Source organism: Silurus meridionalis, chromosome 21 (genome assembly GCF_014805685.1).
Source record: "Silurus meridionalis isolate SWU-2019-XX chromosome 21, ASM1480568v1, whole genome shotgun sequence".
Taxonomy (NCBI): Eukaryota; Metazoa; Chordata; class Actinopteri; order Siluriformes; family Siluridae; genus Silurus; species Silurus meridionalis.
Window position 1 is genome coordinate 146,402 of NC_060904.1, and position 23,187 is coordinate 169,588.

At 46.3% G+C, this 23,187-nt stretch overlaps 3 protein-coding genes across 6 annotated transcripts in view; 2 read left to right on the plus strand and 1 right to left on the minus strand.

Annotated features, from left to right (window-relative positions):
• The window catches only part of stag1b (stromal antigen 1b), a 29,608-nt gene extending 17,574 nt beyond the window's left edge, over positions 1-12,034 (plus strand). For 2 of the 4 annotated variants that reach the window (XM_046834161.1, XM_046834163.1), the window contains exons 12-34: positions 86-165; positions 519-626; positions 753-867; positions 1,310-1,427; positions 1,566-1,669; positions 1,763-1,855; positions 2,517-2,606; positions 2,914-3,117; positions 4,029-4,099; positions 4,185-4,272; positions 4,359-4,439; positions 4,521-4,613; positions 4,777-4,951; positions 5,172-5,311; positions 5,401-5,502; positions 5,693-5,841; positions 5,950-6,078; positions 6,180-6,385; positions 9,707-9,887; positions 10,042-10,155; positions 10,303-10,417; positions 10,524-10,604; positions 10,794-12,034. In XM_046834161.1, the coding sequence (XP_046690117.1) occupies positions 86-165; positions 519-626; positions 753-867; positions 1,310-1,427; positions 1,566-1,669; positions 1,763-1,855; positions 2,517-2,606; positions 2,914-3,117; positions 4,029-4,099; positions 4,185-4,272; positions 4,359-4,439; positions 4,521-4,613; positions 4,777-4,951; positions 5,172-5,311; positions 5,401-5,502; positions 5,693-5,841; positions 5,950-6,078; positions 6,180-6,385; positions 9,707-9,887; positions 10,042-10,155; positions 10,303-10,417; positions 10,524-10,604; positions 10,794-10,817 (2,661 nt within the window). In that variant the 3' untranslated portion in view covers positions 10,818-12,034. The remainder of the gene's footprint in view (positions 1-85; positions 166-518; positions 627-752; positions 868-1,309; positions 1,428-1,565; positions 1,670-1,762; positions 1,856-2,516; positions 2,607-2,913; positions 3,118-4,028; positions 4,100-4,184; positions 4,273-4,358; positions 4,440-4,520; positions 4,614-4,776; positions 4,952-5,171; positions 5,312-5,400; positions 5,503-5,692; positions 5,842-5,949; positions 6,079-6,179; positions 6,386-9,706; positions 9,888-10,041; positions 10,156-10,302; positions 10,418-10,523; positions 10,605-10,793) is intronic. The other 2 variants (XM_046834162.1, XM_046834164.1) reach the window with 1 other exon arrangement.
• Positions 12,035-12,492: 458 nt separating this feature from the next.
• On the plus strand, positions 12,493-18,067 carry msl2b (MSL complex subunit 2b). Its single transcript, XM_046834165.1, is given in 3 exon segments — positions 12,493-13,797; positions 14,315-15,039; positions 15,042-18,067. Coding segments are annotated over 3 exon segments (1,803 nt in total). The 5' UTR covers positions 12,493-13,655; the 3' UTR covers positions 15,978-18,067.
• The window catches only part of tnfsf10 (TNF superfamily member 10), a 7,083-nt gene continuing 1,362 nt past the window's right edge, over positions 17,467-23,187 (minus strand). The window contains exons 1-5 of the mRNA XM_046834166.1: positions 23,057-23,187; positions 22,321-22,467; positions 21,983-22,028; positions 19,346-19,465; positions 17,467-18,678 (exon numbers count right to left, since the gene is read on the minus strand). The exon at positions 23,057-23,187 is cut by the window's right edge and continues 1,362 nt beyond it. Of these exons, the coding sequence (XP_046690122.1) occupies positions 18,224-18,678; positions 19,346-19,465; positions 21,983-22,028; positions 22,321-22,467; positions 23,057-23,187 (899 nt within the window). The 3' untranslated portion in view covers positions 17,467-18,223. The remainder of the gene's footprint in view (positions 18,679-19,345; positions 19,466-21,982; positions 22,029-22,320; positions 22,468-23,056) is intronic.

The window sequence follows — 23,187 nt, forward strand, 5'->3', positions numbered from 1 at the left end:
AAATCACATCTATAAACACCTATAACCTTTACACACAACGACCACTTTCAGCATTCACACACTTTCTGTTTCTCTCTCCCTTCAGGACCGGATTGTGTCTATGACTCTGGATAAAGAGTATGATGTAGCAGTGGAGGCGATTCGGCTCGTCACTCTGATCCTGCAGTGGGTTTCATTTATTTTATTTCTCACGCTCACTGATTATTGTTTCTGAAATAAATGCAATTGTTGTTTTGGTCTCTGTACTGTAAATATCGCTTTACGTGTCTGTCGTGTGAAATGTGTATAGATCAGAATACCAGATGGATTTCTGCTCCATGTAGCTCTCCTTAATGAGTCATTAGTATGATGTTCCTTAAACTCTCAATGAATTATAATAGTTTTATGATCTACACAGCTTTACTTCTCTAGTCATTAAATTGAATTGTATAATACATTTACATTTACATATGGATTGTATAATAATTATGGTTTAATTTCTCCTCAAACAGCCTCTGAAATGTGTTTGTGTGTTGCAGTGGCAGTGAGGATGCTCTCTCTAATGAAGATTGTGAGAATGTGTATCACCTGGTTTACTCCGCTCACAGGCCCGTAGCTGTGGCTGCAGGAGAGTTCCTCCATCGGAAGTAAGAAAGCATTTAATTTTTCTTTGTGATTGTAATTCCAGTTTGTCTTTGTGCCCTGATGTTAGTGTGTAGGTGGTTATGAAACTGTGTGCTCAGTGATGGAGGTTGTTTGTTGTTCACCTGCAGGCTGTTTAGTCGACACGACCCGCAGGCGGAGGAGGCTCTGGCTAAACGGCGTGGCAGGAACAGCCCTAATGGCAATCTCATCAGAATGCTGGTGCTTTTCTTTCTCGAGAGTGAGGTGAGAGACGTGATCTATAAAGTGCATCAGGCCTAAAAATGTTCCCTTATATAACATTCTGAACAAATATACAGAATACTTTCAGTCCTGTATTAATTTAATTAAATTTTTCTTTTGTTTGTTAATTTAAATATTTTATATAAAGTATTTAATGTGTATATAACAAACATCTTTATCCAGATAAACAGATATAAAGACGGTCAGACTGTGTTCAGTGGAACCACACGGCGGCTTCAATTACTTTTATAAATTTCTATAACCGTAGTTAAATTCAGCGAGTGGCATTTCAGACCCGTTGTGTGTGTTTGTGCAGAAATCGGTCACGAAGAATAAAAATAAACGTTGGTGAAAGGTAGCTGTGATGATACACAGGGTACAGATGTGAGATTTAAAGACTGTACTTTCTGTTTTCATTGAGACATTTTCTCTCGTCCATGTTCAGCTTCATGAGCATGCAGCATATCTGGTGGACAGTCTGTGGGACAGTTCTCAGGAGCTGCTGAAGGACTGGGATTGTATGATCGAGCTGCTGCTGGAGGAACCAGGACAGGGAGAGGAGGGTAACAGCACTGACTGCGTGCGCGCACACACACACACCCACACACAGAAACACAGAACTCTGTCATCATTTTGTGTGTGTGTGTGTGTGTGTGTGTGTGTGTGTGTGTGTGTGTGTGTGTGTGTGTGTGTGGTTTCAGTGCTAGGAGACAGACATGAGAGCGCTCTGATCGAGTTAATGGTGTGCACCATCAGACAGGCAGCTGAAGCTCACCCTCCTGTGGGCCGGGGAACGGGGAAGAGGGTACACTCTTCTGCAGTGGCATTCTAATGTGCTGACATTGTGTTGCTGGATTTTCATGTGATGCTGATGTGATGTTTTGCTGTGACTCGTCAGGTTCTCACTGCTAAAGAAAAGAAAACCCAGATTGATGATAAGAATAAACTAACGGAGCACTTCATCATCGCACTGCCCATGCTGCTGTCAAAGGTGTGCTTCCTCATACTGTGGGGGAAAAGGAATGAGTGTTTCAGATCTCTAACCTGTTCACAAATCCTTACTGTGTTATTAGCATACTAACCAGGCAAAAGTATTTGCACCCTGACCATCACACTTGTATGTAGAGTTTTTAAAAATCTGGAAGAGCATGCGGTGGTATAGAACCCAGTTTCCCTTCACTGGAACTAAGAGATCAGAACACTGTTCCAGCAAGAACATGCTCCTGTACACAAGGAGCTCTTTGAACAGTGTGTGAAATTTGGAGTGGAAGAACTCGAGTGTCCCGCACAGAGCTTTGAGGTGAACTGGAACACTGAACCCCAGACCTCCTCACCAACATCAGTGTCTGATCTCACTCTAATGCTCTTGTGGAAAGCCTTCCCAGAAGAGTAGATCTTCTAATACCAGCGAAAGAGAATAAATCTAGAATAAGATGTTCACATGGTCAGAGGTGCACATACGTTTGGCTTGATATGTTTAAGCATCAACACATGAGCATGTAGAAGATTTTACAGTGCTCTAGTCACAGCAGATATTTCATTCAAATATATTTTTACTAAATCCACAAAATATAATTTTAGTATAACATTAGTAATATTTTGGCACGTGTGTTTATAGATTAATGATGTTTCCGGTCTCTGTCTCTGTGCAGTATCAGGCAGATGCTGAGAAAGTGGCTAACCTCCTGCAGATCCCTCAGTACTTTGACCTGGAGGTGTACAGCTCTGGGCGAATGGAAAAGGTTTAGCATACCGTTTTATTGAAATAGTCTAAACTGCATGGAGCAGATTCTGTACACTGTACACTTCAAACCACACATTTTACATTGTTTTTTTATTTTCATTATGTTTTTGATGCAACATTTTCTGTGGTGTTCTGTCCTTACATCACTAGTGTTATTATTAGCTTTCAGCAGGAGTTACATGACTGCCTGAGTCTTTAAGGTTTAAAGAACCTGCATGTTTCTGAATATCATCCCTCCACGCTTGCTTATTCTCCAGCATTGAAGTGCAAATTTAAACATCACTACGTAACTGTGTGTTCTTCAGCACCTAGATGCTCTGTTGAAGCAGATCAAGCTGGTGGTGGAGAAGCACACAGAGACTGAGGTTTTAGAGGCTTGCAGTAAGACGTACAGTATCCTGTGTAGTGAGGAGTACACCATCATGAACCGTGTAGACATCGCTCGCAGTCAGCTCATTGACGAGCTCTCTGACCGATTCAACCACTCTGTGGAGGACCTTCTGCAGGAGGTGAGCTCAAAGACACACAGAAACGTTTCTCTACCGCATTGTTTTATAGGTACATCATTTCATCTGAAATATATGAGATGGTTTTAAAAAGTTTGGAGACTAATGGTGTAACTGGTGCTCTTCTGACCCACGTCTGCGATTTCATTACGAACAGCAAGTTAAAACAAATCTGCAAATCAGGAAGACCTTCAACAAACTCAACCTTATGTGGCAATTCGTGCATGATGATCATCGGGGAACAGTCCACACAATCTCACTTCTCCACCCACCCTACTCACCAGATTTGTGTCATGTGGACTTTCCGAAGATGAAGATTCAGCTCTGCATTTTGACACCGATGTGAAGATCTGGAGCGAATCAAGGAAGAAGACTTCCAGGACACTTTCCTGAAGAACACTAGGAGGCGCTGTATTGCTCTGCACGGAGACTATTTTGAAGTGTGACCATGTGAAAACGAAGATAAAGTCCTCTCCAAACTTTTTAAAACCACCTCAAATAAGTAGATGTTTACAACTTAATCCTGCAGGAAATACACCTGGACCATGCAAGAGTTGAATGTGCACTGTATATATTAACCCCCTCGTCTCCTCTTTTATATTCTCCTCTCTTCTCCTCTTTTCTCCTCTATTCTCCCCTCATTCCTGTGTGCCTGTTAGCTCACCGCCTATTCTCTTGCTCTCTGTTCTCCTGTACTCTATCTCTGTGTGCTGAAGGAAAGGAACTCAGTTCAGTACCGGTACCTGGTTAAAGTACTCACTAGTTAAAGTAAACAGTAGATGTGTGTGATGTTTGTGATCACACCAGTTCACTGTGTTCTAAATGCTGATGTAGATCTAATGGTGATGGCATATGAGGAGATTGAGTATATTAATTATTGTATTATAAAGTTAAACTCTTTGCTGTTGTCTCAGGGGGATGAAGCTGATGATGATGATATCTACAGTGTTCTCTCATCGCTAAAGAAACTCACTGCTTTCCATAAGTAAGGCACCTTCTTTTAAAAAGAGTTTCTCAGTTTGTCATTTTATCCAGAATGCATTAACCCTTCTTTCATACTTCCTGCTCAGTGCTCATGACTTAACTAAATGGGACCTGTTTAAAAACTGCTACCGGCTGTTGAAGATGGGGATAGAGCAGGGCTCAATGCCCGAGCAGGTACGAGACTGTCCCTCTCTGGTTCTGCACAGAGATGATGATGATCTGGATGCGTCAGTGTAATGATGGAGGTTCTCTGTGTTTAGATTGCAGTGCAGGCTCTTCAGTGTTCTCATTACTCCATCCTATGGCAGCTTGTTCGCATCACTGAGGGTTCTCCATCCAAGGTACACTGATCATACCAGGTAGCTACTGATGTGCTTAAGATGGGTACTAATCATTCAGCTGTGTGTTCTGGTCTTCCTCAGGATGACCTGCTCGCACTGAGAAGAGTGGTGAAGTCGTTCTTGGCTGTGTGTCAGCAGTGTCTGTCGAACGTGAACACTCCTGTGAAAGAGCAGGTGAGAGGAACTCAGGAGGTTTAACCATGTTATTTCACAGTGCTTTGGACTTGTGGATTGTGATTGGTCAGAAGGTGCTGATGAATGTTCTGTAACAGCAGCTCTGGCAGTATTAATGTGTTTCTATAGTTACAGCACGTTCACAGCGTTTGTGTGTTTATAGGCGTTCATGCTGCTGTGTGACCTGCTGATGATCTTCAGTCACCAGCTGACCACAGGGAGCAGAGAAGCCCTGCAGCCGCTGGTGTTTAATCCCGACAACACACTCCAGAGTGAACTGCTCAGCTTTGTTCTTGATCATGTCTTTATCGACCAGGATGATGAGAACCAGAGCATGGGTGTGTGTCCTGTCTTCTTCCTGACCTCCTCGATCATGCTGGCACACACACACACACACACACACACACACACACAGTAGAGATACTAACCCACACTAATACTTACAGTGGTATAAGAGGAATAAAACACACAGCAATGTGTTGTTAGAGAGAGAATTTCTGCACTATCACACCAAATACTAGTCACAACCTTAACTGTGTGCATGTGTGTATGTATTAGAGGGTGATGAGGAAGATGAAGCAAATAAAATTGAGGCTTTACACAAGAGGAGGAATCTGCTTGCTGCTTTCAGTAAGTTAATTATATACGACATTGTGGACATGCCCGCAGCAGCAGACATCTTTAAACACTATATGAAGGTACAGTATTGTTCCTCGTTATATATGTTTTAAAACTGTTTACTGGCTGCTGAGATTCTTCATCAATCTTGTGGACTTCTCTTCTTCAGTATTATAATGATTATGGTGACATCATTAAGGAGACTCTGAGTAAAACCAGACAGACAGATAAGATCCAGTGTGCCAAAACTCTTATTCTCAGTTTGCAGCAGGTGAGTTATTCAACTCTTTTTGTGTTGTTAAATGTGCAGTTTTTTTATAATGCATGTTCCACAATGTGGTATTGTTGCAGTATATCCCCATATCAGTGGGGTAACTCACTAATGACCCCACTGCAGTGGGCCTACGTGTCTCTCTCTTGTCCTAATTACAGTTAATTTCTTTTTTTTTGTCTGCTTTCAGCTCTTTAATGAGCTGGTTCAGGATCAGGGGCCAAATTTGGACAGAACCTCTTCCCATGTGAGCGGCATTAAAGAGCTGGCTCGCCGTTTCGCTCTGACATTCGGACTGGACCAAATCAAAACCAGAGAGGCTGTAGCAACGTTGCACAAGTCAGCAGATCTGGATCCTCAAGACTCCTTTATTTTTAATTATTCCTCTTAAAGTCAGGGTTTTCTAGGTATGTGTTCTAAAGAGTGTGCTTGTGTGTGATGTTACAGGGATGGGATCGACTTTGCGTTCAAGTTTCCGAACCCTAAAGGAGCGGAGTATCCTCCACCCAATCTGGCTTTTCTGGAAGTGCTGTGTGAATTCTCCTCGAAACTCCTCCGTCAGGATAAAAAAACTGTGTAAGTGTGAACACCAGTAATGATTTTTGTGTGTTTGCGCGTGTGTGTGTGTGAGGGAGGTGTAGTGATTGTGTTCTCACGGTTGTTGTTGTTTGTTACAGCCACTCATACCTGGAGAAGTTCATGACTGAGTATATGATGGAGAGGAGGGAGGACGTATGGTTGCCGCTAATTGCCTACAGGAACTCTCTGCTAACGGGAGGTGATGATGATCGCATGTCTGTGACGACAGGCAGCACCACGAGCCGAGCCAGCACCGTACGCAGCAAGAGGGGTCGACCTCCGCTACACAAGAAACGCACTGACAGTGAGAAACCACTGTATAAAACATCTGTCCAAATGAATACATCTGTGCTAAATTATTATACAAAATTAATCATCTTTATTCATGTACACGGAGCTCCATAACACAGCATCACAGAACACAGCGTCACAGAACACAGAGTTAAGGACTACAGTAAGTGTCCTCCCCACATAAAGTATACAACCGAGTGCAGACAGACAACACAAAACAGTGTAGGACAGATACACAAAACACATAATGGCACCAACAAATAAACCTACTGTAAAATGTGTTATACAGTACAATGTGCAAAAGTGAGAACTATAAACAAGATTTAATTTGTAAACATAAACACAAAGTGGTGTGAAAACAGCATGTAAACAGTATAATGTGATTATAATATTGGTGGTGCTGAAGACATGGAAGTGAATTAATTGAAATAAGTATTGTGTGTGTGTGTGTGTGTGTGTGTGTGTGTGTGTGTGTGTGTGTGTGTGTGTGTGTGTGTGTGTGTGTGTGTGTGTGTGTTTGAGTTAAGGTTGTAACAGTTCAGTAACGCAGTGAGTGAGCTCTCGATCGTCCCTCTGTAGAACATGGTCAGGATGGGGGGAGGGAGATGGGCTTTCCTCCGCCTTCTCAGGAAGTAGAAGTGCTGCTCTTGGTGATGGAGCTGATGTTGAGTGACCAGGTGAAGTTCTCTGCCAGATGAGCAACCAGGAATTTGGTGCTCTTGATGATCTCCACAGAAGATCAGTGGAGATTGGCTATTTTGTGCTTTCCTAAAGTCAACAACTATCTCTTTTGTTTTGTCAATGTTCAGAGACAGGTTGTTGCTCTACACTAGACTTTTAGCTGTTCCACCTCCTCTCTGTATGCTGACTCGTCGTTTTTACTGATGAAACCCAACATGGTCAAATCATCAGCGAACTTGATGATGTGGTTTGAGCTGTGCATTGCTACACAGTTGTGAGTCAGCAGAGTGAACAGCAGTGGGCTGAGCACACAGCCCTGAGGAGCCCCAGTGCTCAGTGTGGTGGTGCTGAAGATGTTGTTCCCGATCCAGACTGATTGAGGTCAGGAAGTCCAAGATCCAGTTGCAGAGGGAGGTGTTCAGGCCCAGTAGGCTCAACTTCTCAATCAGGTGCTGAGGGATGATCATGTTGAATGCTGAGCTAAAGTCTATGAACAGCATTTGTTTTCAATTCAATTCATGTTTATTTGTATTGCACTTTTAACAGTAAACACTGTCTCAGAGCAGCTTTACACAGATAATGTGTTCTTTTATAATGTAAGTTTGTCCCTGATGAACAAGTCGGTGGCGACTGTGGTGAAGGAAAAACTCCCTGGGATGCAGAAGGAAGAAACCTTGAGAGGAACCAGACTCAAGTGTAGTCCTGAGTCAGTGAAGCAGACTGTTGCTATTAACTACAGTCCAAATCCAAATCCTCAGAGTTCCTGTTCTTACTCTGGAATTTCATGGAACCACCCAAGGCGTTGATGTGAAACATCACCAGCTGCACAGAATCGCCTTCAATTGAAGAGAACATCATCCAGAGGCAGACCAGGACAAAGTGGGAAGATGAGAGGAGAGGAGCAGGAACAGTGATCACTGGTACCTCAGGATCATGTTTACCGAGAGAGAGAGAGGCAGGAGACTGTCGAGGACTTCTGCACGGGGACGATGGTCATTGTCTCAAGGCACGTTGGCGCAACGACGCTGCTCAGGGAGATGTTAAAGATGTCGTCTGCTAGCTGTTCTGCATATTCCCTAAGCACTCTTCCAGGAACGTTGTCTGGTCCAGCAGACTTTCGTAGGTTAACTCTGCCCTCACTTCAGCTGTGGTTAGACAGGGGTGGTCTTCCTCACTGCCATGCTGTTCACCTCAAACCAGGCCTAGAAGTCGTTCAGCGCATCTGGGAGGGAGGTGTTGTAAATCTTGTAGTTTGTGATCGCCTGGATGTCCTGCCTGGAAGTGACTGTGGATTCTCTTGGCGTGTGCGCACTTCGCCTCACAGATGGCACGGGACATTTTGGCCCTTGCTGTTTTTAATGCCGTCTTGTCCCCTGCTCTGAAGGTGGAGTCTTTAAGTTTTTTAGCAGCACATGCACCTTCGCGGTCATCCATGGCTTCTGGTTGAAGCGTGTAGTGATGATCTTGGAGATGGTCACATCATCAACGCACCGTAGCTGGTCCGTGAAAAAGTGAACTCCTCCAAGTTGATGGAATCGCTGTTGGTTGCAGCTTTCCTGAACATGTCCCAGTCAGTGCACTAAACAGTCCTGAAGAGCATAACAGAGCTGTGGTCTGAGTAGCCACGATGGGGGCAGAGCTCCGCACGATACGCGCAGGGGGTGTTTGCAACGAGAGGCGCGAACACACTGGATCTCGTTTACACAAAGTCCACATGCTGATGGAGTTTAGGGAGCACAGTCCTGAGATTCGCATGGTTAAAATCTCCAGCGATAATAAACAATCAGTCAGGGTGAGCATTCTGCAGGTCGCTAACAGTGCTGTAGACTTCACACAGTGCCTCCTTAGCATTAGCATTAGCTGGAGGAATGTTCACTCCGACAAGAAACCAGTGGTGAATTCCCGTGGTAAATAAAATGGTGTGCATCTTACAGTCATGAACTCTACTAGCGTTGAGCAGTAGCAGGAGACAAGCACAGAGTTCTTACACCATTCCATGTTTAATATAAACACACACCACCACCACCACCGCAAGTCACCGCACAGAGCTGGCCAGCTAGGGTTAGCCTTTAGCTTTAGCCTTTAGTCACTGTTTCATATAAACAATAGGAGGGCAAAATCTCTTTATTCTATTCTAAAAATATTTAAAGGTGCATTGGGTGAGTTTTCAACATTTAAGGGTTGAGTTTAATAATTTGTTTGTTTGTTCTTGGACTTTGAGCTCACTTTATTATTTTGTCTATGAACACAAAGCCCTGCCCCTAAAAACCTGTAGTACGGTTTAGCTTGCTAGCTTTCATTAAAAAGAAGTTCCCTGAACATCTTACACTATACACATGCACGATTCAGTTCACAATTATTTAGGATGTTCTCGAGCGAAGTAACTGTTCTTTTTTGTTTGTTCTAACCCTCTTGAAATACAGAGCTGATGAATTTTCTACGTAAAGAAAACCGTAAAAGTGATTTATAGAGACCGGTTCCGAGCACAGGTGTTACCTCTGTGTCCATCTCCATCACCACTAACAGATCACTCCATCTTTATTTACTACTTATTTATTTACTATACACAATGTGTATATAATTGTGTGTGTGTGTGTGTGTGTGTGTGTGTGTGTGTGTGTGTGTGTGTGTGTGTGTGTGTGTGTGTGTGTAGCAGCAGACGAGACCGTTGATGGATCATGGGTGATGCGTAACGACACTATTCAGACTCCCGGGGGTCTGCAGACCCCGCAGCTCACATCCACAGTGTTGAGGGAGAACCCACGCCAAGCAGCAGAACACGTCCCTGACCAGGACTCCTCTGAGCCTGGTTCTGAACCCGACTACATTCACAAGTACATGCCTGCACTAAACACACACACACACACACACACACACACTTGAATTATTATTAAAGAATTATGATTCTTGTGTGTGTGTGTGTGTGTGTGTGTGTGTGTGTGTGTGTGTGTGTGTGTGTGTGTGTGTGTGTGTGTGTGTGTGTGTCAGTTCACAGATGCAGATGTCATGGCTGGACCAGCAGAAGATGGAGGAGGTGAACAGGAAAGAGAGAGGAGGAATGAACTACATGAAGGCACGAAGTGGAGGAGTGCGGCAGCAAGTGTGAGTGCAGTTCGATCTTCAACTCTGTGTGTAGGACCATGGTGAAAAATTAACATGTAAACCACACTGTGTGCTGGAGTGGAGCTGGACTTAGGTGTTCTCCTCACAGGCCAAGCTTTAACTCGTACCTCTGTGTGCTTGTTTCAGACGGGGTTTAATGGAGGACGATGCCGAACCCATCTTCGAGGACGTAATGATGTCATCACGTGGACAGTTGGAGGACATGAATGAGGAATTTGAGGACACCATGGTGATTGATCTGGTGAGACATTTAATAAGATTTCATCATGAGCTCTTTGATGAAGGCAGATTTGGAAATGAGCTTCTCATATATGATTTTTCTTTTTTATGTAATCTTTCAATCTCAGCCTCCATCAAGAAACAGACGAGAGCGAGCCGAACTCAGACCGGACTTTTTTGACTCTACAGCAATTATAGAAGATGATTCAGTGAGTATTTTAATAAACTACATTGGAATATTTATTAGCGGAAAAATGAGCTATTTAGTGGCATATTTATTCCTAATATCTGACACAATGTGGACATGGTGATTTTCCCCTCAGTGTGGATTTGCAGTTTACCCCTGGAGTTCTCTCGTAATGGATTAATCAGTAATCTTTTATTTCCTACATTCACAGGGTTTCGGTATGCAGATGTTTTGAAGCAAATGTGTACATTGGGTGGAGAATCACAACCAGCGATGCTGTTCTTCAGTCACACAAAGCCGACGTCTTTTATCAAAATCACAAGTTCATCAATACTTTCAAGCAAAAAAGACTGAGATGCTTTTCTCTGATCCACTCCCACGTTTTTTCACACAGATGATCGTCCTGATCGTGTTGGTGAAAAGCGCTGTGTTGATGTCTGGTTTTCATTTACTTGTAACATCAGCTTTTTTCTTTTTTTTTTTTTTTTTTGTCCCCATAAATTTTAGTTTTTTAAATCAAACCCTTTGTGTATTTTAAGAGTTTAGATGAGACTGTGTGAAACACTCGTGTACATACTGTATCTTTTGTGTATGATCAGTGTTCTCATGTGGAGCCACACACACACACACACACACACACACACACACACACACACACACACACAGGGGGAATGTGGAACACGCCAGGTCCAGACTGCAGTGTTTAAACTCAAACTGCTCCTTTTTCCTTCATTCAGGATGTAAACAAGTCACCACTTTACATTTTAGTGCATTTCTTTTGTATTTTCTCTTTCTGGGTGAAAATTTAGATTAAATGAAACTTTGTGTCTTGTGTTCCCGCAGTAGCACATTTACGCTCCTGTGTGTTACAGAGACTCGATGTGACAACCGACTAAGTTTCATTCAGTCTCATGTCATTACAGAGTCAGACGCCTGGTTAGGACCGTGCCTATAGATCACACTACATCTCTCTCGCTCTCTTACACACACACACACACACACACACACACACACACACACACACACACTCGTGTGCATCACACATTCATTCCACATTTTTACCTTTAAAGGTATTTAAAAGGTATTTTTATTTCAATAAATTTGCCACAAAATTGTAGTTTTTTTTTTTTGCCTCCATGTTTTTTTTTTTTCTCATGTCTCCAGACTTCAGCGTAAATTGTTCACATCCAGATGAAACTCTAATGTACACCGTTTTTAATTTAGTTCCAAATAAGTTCATGTTTGGTGAGATGTAGAAACTGTGCATTAAGAAGAAAATTCAGTGGGTTTTTACTGTTCAGGGTCAAAACCTGGTTCATATTTTCAGGACATTGTTCTCCTGACATCTTGCTTGGAGTATTGACTGAATAGATTTTATGTAGAAATCTACATTTTGTTTCAGTGTTGTTAAGTAAAAACAAATACATTTTAATAAAATGATTATTCATAAAATGCTCCGCTCTGGATTTTTATCAGAAAACTAAGAACTGGAGAGAGAATGAAAAAATAATCTGCAGGAATGTTCTGTTTTGGACAAAAGATTTACAAACACAAATATGTAAGTGAGAGAAACACACCTCAGATACACTTCAGGTGTGAATCGGGGCTGGAAAAATCCACATCAGAAGACGTGTTAGGGAGTGTTTTCTCACCAGTAGGCGGCGCTATGCTATTCCATGATCCTGACTGCAAGTGTCAGTGTGGAGTTTTACAGGTTCTCTGTGTTCATGTTGGTACTCTTCAGGTTCACTGGTTTCCTTCCGCCAGTGTGTGTGTGTGTGTGTGTGTGAGTGAGAGAGAGAGAGAAATAATTTATTTTAATTGTATAATTTGGAAATTGGAAAGTGTTTTGGCTGAGCGGTGATTAATGTTTGATGTGTGTACGTCACTTCTGGGGGAGGGGGAGAGGGGGGGGGGGAGGGAGGGGGTATCACTGAGGCCCCGCCCGTTTCGTGTTAATGTAACCATGGGAAACCAGTCGGTCGCGAAAGTCGGCTCTGTGCTCGCGAGAGCTGCAGTGAGTTCTCGCGAGACTGGGCCACAGCGCCCCCTCCCTGTGCTATGCGGAGAGAGAAGGGAGGAGAAGCGCTTAGCGTTAGCAGCTTTTCAAACACAAACACATTTCTGAGTCTCCGGATCGGATTTTCTCCCGCAGGAGTTCGGACGCGGCCCGGGGACGCCTTTACGCTCCTTTTCCCCGGATTGAGTGCGTGATTGCGGCTGGAAGAAGCGGGAGCCGCGGGAAAGGAGCTGAGGGAAGAAAGCGGCCTGTTTTGTTCCTGATATCGGAGCCGCAGTTCGCTCGCGCGCCCGGTTCTGCACATCTCCCCGTTTTTGTTTTTTTTTTCCTTCTGCCCTCACAGGGTGCCGGTGCGCGCTGTGATTCGTTCCGCGGTGCTGCTGCTTACTGAGCGGAACCGATTTTCGGCGTTTCGGGAGAACTTGGAGGAGAAGCGGCCTGGTTTGTTTTTGCAACTGCGGCGCCATGAACAATAACATACACCGCGCTTAACGGCTTCATCCGCCTCCGCTCCACGGTGTGTGCCGCACAGACCTCAGCTGGACTGCGGGGAGTCCCCCGGAGCGCGTGTGTGTGTGTGAGTCTGTTTACAGGACCAGGAGGTGGTGTGGGTTCGGAGCTCCGTTTCTGCTGCACCGTGTGACTTCCTGCGCGGTGTGTAGGCGCGCGCGCTCGCTCTCTCCGCTCCTCACCGCGGATGTGTGTGTGGTGTATTTGGGACGTAGCCGGAGCGCGTGCACGATATTTCTCCGGGATGAGGATCATTTGTGGCTGTTTCCTGCCATGGAAGCGGGAGCGCGCGTGCACGGCGTAACGGCGGCGGACGCGCTGTGTGTGGAGGAGACACGCCGCATCACGCCGCACGTCTGAACTGTTCGCGTCGGACCGAGCGTGTACACGTGCATTTAACTCAGGGATCGTGCACTGCGCGATTATTCACACTGAGCTCATCAACAGCGTCACGTCACTGAGTGTGTGTGTGTGAGTGTGTGTGTGTGTGTGTGTGTGTGTCCGGATCCTGACCCCCCCCTCCCCTCTCCCTCCTGTGCGGACATGAACCCGGTAAACGCCACGGCTCTGTTCGTGTCCGCGTGCCGCTCGGTGCTGCTGTGCGACCCCCAGGACCCTCAGGCTCTGTCTGAGCTCCACAGACTGCTGCCATTCTTCAGACAGTCTCTGTCCTGCCTGGTGTGCGGTACGTGTCCACTTCCGGTCTCTGCTCCGCTCTTTCATCTAACACCGCCGACCACTGCACGCGCCCTGTCTACAAATCACTGCACGTCTGCCTGTGTGCGCGTTTGTGTGTGTGTGTATGTGTATGTGTGCGCGTGTGCATGTGTATGTGTGTGTATGCATGTCTGTGTATCTGTGTGCATGTGTTTGTGTGTGTCTGTGTGCGTGTGTGTATCCATGTGTGTTTGTGTGTATGCGCATGCGTGTCTGTGTGTGCGCGTATGCATGCGTGTCTGTGTGTGCGCGTATGCATGCGTGTCTGTGTGTGCGCGTGTGATCCGATGTTTGTTGTGTGATCTGATGTGATTAGACTACCGAGTAAATGAAGTGGAGCAGCAGCCTGTTGGAGTTGGTGTAAGGATTATTGCACCACAGCGCCCTCTATTGGTGGCCCCATGCAGCTGCTGCACTCTGTTCTACAGTAGAGAGATTTCTCTCCAGATTCTGTCTCATTTTTGTCTCGTGTGTTTCTCCTGCAGGGAATCTGCTCCAGAATCCGATCGCTCCGACCAACTCCTCGTGCCAGCATTATGTCTGCAAAGCGTGCAAGGGGAAGAAGATGATGATGAAGCCGTCGTGCAGTTGGTGTAAAGACTACGAGCAGTTTGAGGAGAACAGGCAACTGTGTATTCTGGTGGACTGCTACAGGAAGTTGTGTGAATACATCGCAGGTTCTCCTCTCGCCAAGCTTATTTCCAGTGAAGTGGGCGGAGATCCCGACATTCTGGCTCTGCTTAATGAGGGTCTCTCATCTGAGCACACGGGAGGAGACGAGGGTTTCCTTCTAAACCTGCCGCATCGCTCTCCCGATCCCTCGAGCTCGAACACTCCTCCTGAAGATCTCCAGTCCCTGTGTTTGACTGAGATCAAGCAGCAGCCGCCGAGCCCGCTGGGAGTAAACGGTCTTCGGGACTGTAACGGGCTGAGCAACATGGACGAGCTGACGAGCGGCTTGCCCTCGCCACACACCAGCGTCTCGGTGGAGGTCGGCAGCGAGATGGTGAAGCAGGAGGACTTCAGCAGTGAGATTCCGGTGTGTGAAGTCGTGGCAACGACCGAAGAAGAGCTCTGTCACCCCAGCATGGATATGTGTGAGTTTGGAGAGGATATTAAACATGCAGGTGGAACTCTCTTACTGAGCGTGGAGGAGGTGCTAAGGACTCTGGAGCCCGATCCCATTCCTCAGGTGGGGTGTTCCACTATTCTCCACCGAGCCTCAGTGCTTCAGGGAATATAAACGGACCCTTTGGATGTTCTGCTGCCTCGGCTGACTCTTCCCGACCGCTTCCCTCGCTTCCCCTCGACTCTGCAGGGGTGTTAGTTCCTCAGCATCCTCATCACAACCCACAGCCGTCCTTGGGAATTTCCTGTTCCGCTGTAACTCCCAAAGTTCCACGCTCTAACCGCAAGCGCTCACGCTCTGAGAGTGACAGTGAGAAGATCCAGCCCCTGCCTATCTCCACCATCATCAGAGGGCCGGCTCTTGGTGCCTCGGTCCCCGTTACTATAAAGTGTGAACCTAAAGCTCTGACGCTCACCACACCCAACATGACCGCCGTCCTGAACGGTGGAGGACTTCCCAAAGTGGGCAAAGCTCTGATTGTGCCCAATAAACCCGTCAAGAAGAGCATTGAGCAGCACGGACCCAAAAAGGCGTACGCGAAGTCCAAACAGAGCGCCCCGAAAACGAAAGACAAGACGAAAGAGCGACTGGTGAGTAATCCTCTGGTGCCGGGGAGTCCCACCAAGGTGGTGTACAAGAAAGTGCAGGAGAAGAAGGGCTGTAAATGTGGCAGGGCCACCCAAAACCCAAGTGTTCTTACATGTCGGGGTCAGCGCTGCCCCTGCTACTCCAACCGCAAGGCCTGTCTGGACTGCATATGCCGCGGCTGCCAGAACTCCTACATGGCCAACGGTGAGAAGAAACTGGAAGCGTTCGCGGTGCCCGAGAAAGCCCTGGAACAGACGAGGCTCACGCTGGGCATCAACCTCACCAGCATCGCCATGAAGAACCCCGGCAGCGGCGGCGGCGGGACCCCCGGTGCGCTGAACGTCACCTCGGCGGCAGGTTCGCCAATGGCCTCGTTCCTGTCGGCCGGGCCTCACGAGGACGAGGCGTTGGACATGAGGTTTGACTGTTGAGCCACGCACAAAGCTCTTATCGTCGTGCGAACCCTTATTCCTTATTCCAGCCCGGCTCGCTCACGTTCCCGAGACGAGCCAGCGGAGTCGTCAATAAGGCAGCTACTGTGATTCTGTTCCAGTTCATGTTATTGAATTAGACGTTGCTGAAGCCTGTGCCTATAAATCACTTGTAACATTTTTCTTTTTTTTTATTATTTTATTGTCTTACACACTATTGTGACTCGAGAGTCATGTTACTGTAAGCGGATGGAATTCTGTTGTTTTTTTCCCATTTCAGTACAAGTGATCTATACAGCATGAACTTTAGCAAGCAGATGCCTGACCTCGTTGTTGAGGGTCATGTTATGTGGATTTGTGGATGATTTTCAGTTTGTAGGCTAGAAGACGAGACCTGTTGGATGAAATGGTACCTGCTACGTCAGTAGAGACTGGTTGTATTTATAAGCTTTTTTGTACACCGACTTATGAAACCCGATTTCAAATGACATTTTATGATATTTTTTAAGTTACATTAACAACATTTGCAGTATTTATTGGGCATCACTTAACATAGATCACAGGCCAGCTAGGGCTTCATCAGGATTTCTACAGATGCAATTCACTGAGATGCAGTATGTTCGGTTTCTGTCTAAATTATGTTGCAGTCCTGTTTGTGCTAGTTTTTGCTGTCTATAAAACTTTTTTTTTTTTCTTTTGGGCATTTAAATACCTGTAATATAAATGTAACATATTTCCACAAAAAAAATCAAAACCTGACTCTTGTCTTTGTTCTCTTTCTTCAAATGAATGAAAAGGAGTGTAAAGGAGTGTAAATTCCTCTGAAACAGTTTTCCGTTTCCTTAAGGTTTGATGTTTGAGTATAACACCACGAGAGGGCAGCAGAGAGTCGGGGGTAGGCATGCTCACAATTGAAGGTGAGCGCGGACACGTCACCATTTCTTGAATCCAGGTGAAGAACCAAATATTTATTCCAGATTAATTTCTATGACATGAGGCATTTTATTTACAGTGCCCTTTCCTGTACACACATTACAAACCTGAGTGTGGAGTCGAGCTTTTTTATTTGACAGAAAGAACGCCTTTTGCTGCCTCTTTCTGCTTGTTCTACTTTTACTTATGCACATGTGGAACATCTGGTTTGTGGCTGCAGGCATGTGAGGGAGCAGAACCCATAACATTGACCCTGATGTTTACCTCCTGACCTCAGTTCCTTTTACTCTGCAGCTTGTTTTGCAGAGTGAGAGACTGAGCATGCTCACGTCTCCCACGTCAACACAGGCCTGAGGGAAGCTGAGTCACGGGGGAAAGTCCCTCATGCGACGTACGCAGTTTTATTGTCCAGTATTTATGATGAAGTTACATGTAAAACCTTGCGGACTCTCGCAAACTCAACAGATTACATTCTTAAACAACAAAACATTTCTTTTCCTGATGTTGTGCAACTGATTCCTTTCACAGTCCAGGATCTTTTACCCAAAACTCAAACTCCAGACGTCCCAGGAGACTTTATTCAGTGTCACATTTCATTAAAAAGGATGAATAAATGTACAGAGCTGATTCTCAGGTTTGACTTGTACACATTCTGATTAATTTTCGTGATTCTGTTTTTATTCAATCATAAATTACATGAACATCAAAGCAGTGATGAAGCTGAAAGTTCATGACAAAGTCGTTTATAAAAAAAAAAACAGTTTGAACATGAAGAAGAAAAAAAAGATTATCCAGAACTTTCCTCATGTCTTTGTTTTGCTTCTGAATTCAACAGAAAAAACTGTACAGATCGACGACATGCTGCTGTGATGAAACACCACCAGTGATGTTGCTGCTGAATCAGACCTCAGTGTGGTTCCTCAGTCTGCTGTAAAATATCGTCTGGTTTCGCTGTGAAGATACAGAGTAGGAATTTTCTCTCTGTGTCTCAGTGAGCAGACGTTGTGATCCCCAATGTCCTGCTGCATCTCCCCAATGTCCTGCTGCATCTCGAGCACACTCAGCTCCAATTCAGCTCCATCTCTGACGCTCTGTGGGTTTCTGACTCCCTCGTGGGGTTTTTATATATTTTTTCTAATAAAGTGAAGCCGAACTCACCCACGTCTCCGAGATCTCATCAGTGTGAGTCTGGTGAACTCGCTCAGCACACATATACAGACGATTTAATCTCTCGCATCGTTTCAAAGAGATCTCAGTAAAAAAGCCGAGTCCTGTTCTGTTTCTCTGAAACAGGAGCGTGGAGAGTCTTGGACCTAGCTGACCAGAAACGCACCAAAAAAACTCGACTTCTCGTCCATTTCGATGGTGCTCACGTTACTGACGGTTACGAACAGCCGGTCTCCGCCTGCGAGCTGGAAAAGCCCCGCCTGGTAGATGGAGTAGAGGCCAAATTCAGCGTCCCGAGACCAGCAGGTCGTCCTCGCGTTCTTCATCAGGAGGATGGGCACCGGATAAGAACCCACCTTTTTATAGACATACTGCAGCATCGGCTTTCCACGGGCCGCACCCTCGTCTTTCTCCTCTTCCTCCTCTTCCTCTTCCTCTATCAGCATGTGCTTGAAGTACGTCTGAGAATAAATGTAGTAGAGTCCAGCCTGCGGCACCACCAGCTCTCCGTCGTTCAGTTCCACATTCTGGAGGAACGCCAGGCCTTTCTCGGATTCCCACGACTGGATTTTTTGGCCATACACCTTCCTGTTGGAGGCACCTACAGCGGCAGGGCCAGAGAGAGGGGGATTATGGGGTTGTGTTGGCTAGAAAAGCACCATTGTTTCATAGTTTGGCAGCAAAGACGAAAGAGATGCACATTTCAAAAGCCAGTTTCAAGTTCCACAGCAGCCTTTTTTTTATTTCCCTCACAATCTACAGCAACTAAAATCAAACTGTGTGTTTTTGTGACAGCAGTTTATAGAACACACACACACACACACACACACACACACACACACACAAACAAAAGAACCATGTTAGCTCTCTGAACAGAGATGATTTACAGACACGCAAACCAGTGCTGTTTACAAAACCCTGCGCTCGCCAGCGTCTTCCTGATGGTGCGTCATAAACACTGAGATTTGTGTGGACTTTGCTTCCAGAAATCTACAACCTGCTGCCTGGACCACATGATGAAACACTCCCTTTATTGTTGTATTTAATTAGAGATGGATTAGATGTGTAGAGAGAAGACAAGGTGCTCAGTGGTAAAGATGTTGGACTTTGGATCGGAAGGTTGTGAGTTTAAATCCCGGCATCACTAAGCTGGGCCTCTAAGCAAGGCCCTCAGGCCTCAACTACTCATTAGTATAACATTTTGTAATAATTGTATGTCACTGTGGAAGAAGGTGTGACCAAATGCTGTAACTGTGTGCCTGCTGTACCTCCGATCTCCCGGTCTGAGTCTGGCGTGTAGCTGCCTGTAACGTGAGCAGCGATCTTGGGCCTTGAGACGGCGTCCTGGTCCTGAATCACCAACGATGGAAGAACTCGCGACACTTCATCTAGAAGAGAAAATGATTTCATCTCGTGTTTCTGAATAAATGAATGTTTCTTTTAGCATGAACACTTCAGGACTTTGTACTAAACTCTGACCTCAACACTACAGTGAATACTACACACACGCTACTCTCACGCTACTCACACGCTACTCTCACGCTACTCACACGCTACTCTCACGCTACTCACACGCTACTCTCACGCTACTCACACGCTACTCTCACGCTACTCGCACGCTACTCTCACACCACCCGCACGCTACTCACACGCCACTCACGCTACTCACACGCCACTCGCACGCCTCGCACGCTACTCACACGCCACTCGCACGCTACTCACCCTAACCCTAACCCTACTCACCACGATACTCACACGCCACTCACACTCCTCACACGCTACTCTCACGCTACTCACACGCCACTCGCACGCTACTCACCCTAACCCTAACCCTAACCCTACTCACCACGATACTCACACGCCACTCACACTCCTCACACGCTACTCTCACGCTACTCACACGCCACTGCACGCTACTCACCCTAACCCTAACCCTAACGCTACTCACATGCCTCACACGATACTCACACGCCACTCACACTCCTCACACGCTACTCTCACGCCACTCGCACGCCACTCGCACGCCACTCACACGCTACTCTCACGCTACTCACATGCCTCGCACGCTACTCACACGCCACTCGCACGCCACTCACACTCCTCACGCTACTCACGCTACTCACACGCTACTCACATGCCTCGCACGCCTACTCACGCCACTCACACTCCTCACACGCCACTCACGCCACTCGCACGCCACTCACACGCCTCGCACGCTACTCACACGCCACTCACGCCACTCACGCTACTCACACGCCACTCACATGCCTCGCATGCTACTCGCACGCCACTCACGCTCCTCACACGCTACTCACGCTACTCTCACGCTACTCACATGCTACTTGCACGCTACTCTCACACACCTACACACACACACCTACTCACACACTGCACACACTTCTACTCACACACTACTCACAGCTACTCACACACTACACACACCTACTCACACACTACACACACATCTACTCACACCTACTCACACCTACCTCACACACTACACACACACCTACTCACACACTCTCACACACTACACACACTACTCACACACTACACACACACCTACTCACACACTACACACACATCTACTCACACCTACTCACACCTACCTCACACCTACTCACACACTACACACACCTACTCACACACTACTCACACCTACTCACACACTACACACACACTACTCACACCTACTCACACACTACACACACACCTACTCACACACACCACTCACACTACTCACACCTACTCACACACTCACACCACACACCTACTCACACACTGCACACCTACTCACACCTCACACTACACACACCTACTCACACCACACACCTACTCACACACTACTCACACACACTACACACTGCTCACACTACACACTACACACACTCACACCACACACACTACTCACACTCACACACACACACACACACTCTCACACACTACACACCTGCTCACACACACACACTACTCACACACACTCACACACTCACACACACACTCACACCTACTCACACACTACACACACACACTCACACACTACACACACACCACACACACACTGCTCACACTACACACACCTACTCACACACTGCTCACACACACTACACACTACTCACACCTACTCACACTACACACACACACCACACACCACTCACACACTACACACTACTCACACCTCACACACTACACACACACCACACTCACACACACACTCACACTACACACCTACTCACTACACACACTACACACACACTACTCACACCTCACACACTACACACACACCACACCTACTCACACTGCACACACACTACTCACACCTACACACTACACACACACTGCACACACTACACACCACTCACACACTACACACCTACTCACACCTGCTCACACACTACACATGCCTACTCACACACTACACACACACTACACACACCTCACACTACACACACTACACACACCTACTCACACACTCACACACACTCACACCACACACACCTGCTCACACACCACACACACTCACACCACACACACCTGCTCACACACCACACACTCACACACTCACACACACTACACATGCCTACTCACACACACACTCACACTACACATACCACTCACACACACACACACACTACTCACACCTACTCACACACTACACACACACTACACACACACTACATACCTACTCACACACTCACACACTACACACACACTCACTCACACACACACACACTACACACACCACTCACACACTACTCACACACCACACACACCTACTCACACACACACACACACTCACACCCACTCACACACCACACACACACACCACACACACACTACACACACCTGCTCACACTACACACACTACACACACCTACCTGAGACAGGAAGCCTTTTTTTCTTACCTTTAACTGCTGAGGAGATTTCGTCCTGGTAGCGATGTGACATCGACTGTGAAGAAACGACACAAATATTAAACCCCACATTAATGTAAGATTTTAATTCCACTGAATTCTGTCAGATTTGTGATTTAATTCCTTTAATCAGTTAAACAGTGAACATTCCAACAGCTGTAGAGGAGCTGAGTGTAGTTTCTGGCCTGCTGGAGGTGCAGGTGAGGTGCAGGTGAGGTGGAGGTGAGGTGCAGGTGAGGTGCAGGTGAGGTGGAGGTGAGGTGCAGGTGAGGTGCAGGTGAGGTGGAGGTGAGGTGCAGGTGAGGTGGAGGTGAGGTGAAGGTGTTTACCTTCTCGATGAGGAAGTGGAGTTGTTGTGTGACCTGCCAGCAGGGATCGTCCTTCCCCTCCGAGCTGCTCGGGTCAGAGCCTTTCAGCACCCGCAGGTTCGAGCGCATGAGACACGACACACTGCTTTTGGAAAACGTCTCCTTCATCTGTTAATAAGTGAAATATCAGTATTTCAGTGTGTGGTCTTGTGTAGTTGTGTAGTAGTGTTTGTTGTTCAGGGAGAGACACTGTGTGCATTTTCCTCCAAACATCTGAGCAGAAAAGTAAAAGATTTTTCCGAATGAAGTTGCAGAATATTTACTTGTCACACCTGAAGGTCGCGTCGCTTCACAGCTCCTAATTGTTTATTAGTGAATTTCACACTGGTCTACATGTTTATTAAAGCATTTCTGTGTGTGGCATTTCCTCAAATACAGAAAACAACAGAACACACACACACACACACACACACACACACACAAGGTTTCTAACACCAATCTGTAATACATTTACTCTGTGTGTGCGCTCTCTCTCTCTCTCTCTCTCTCTCTCTCTCTCTCTCTCTCTATATATATATATACAGAAACCTGTATGAACAAGTCAGAACGGAACAGAAATCCTGAGAATCGGACTGATTTGTGTTTCGATTTTTATGTACTTTTTATTTTTTCACAAAACAGACCGAAAGTTTCACCGCCCGCCTGCGCGCGCACCTCGGAGCAGGAGTGTGAGCTCGGACCCCGGTTCGGTTCTTACCGTGCTCAGGACATTGCTGAAGTAGATGAAGGTGACGGCCACAGCGATGGTCTGCAGCAGGATGGCGGCGAGCAGCAGCAGCCCAATGTACTGCATCGTGCGCGAGCTCGACATGATGACCGACAGCGCGA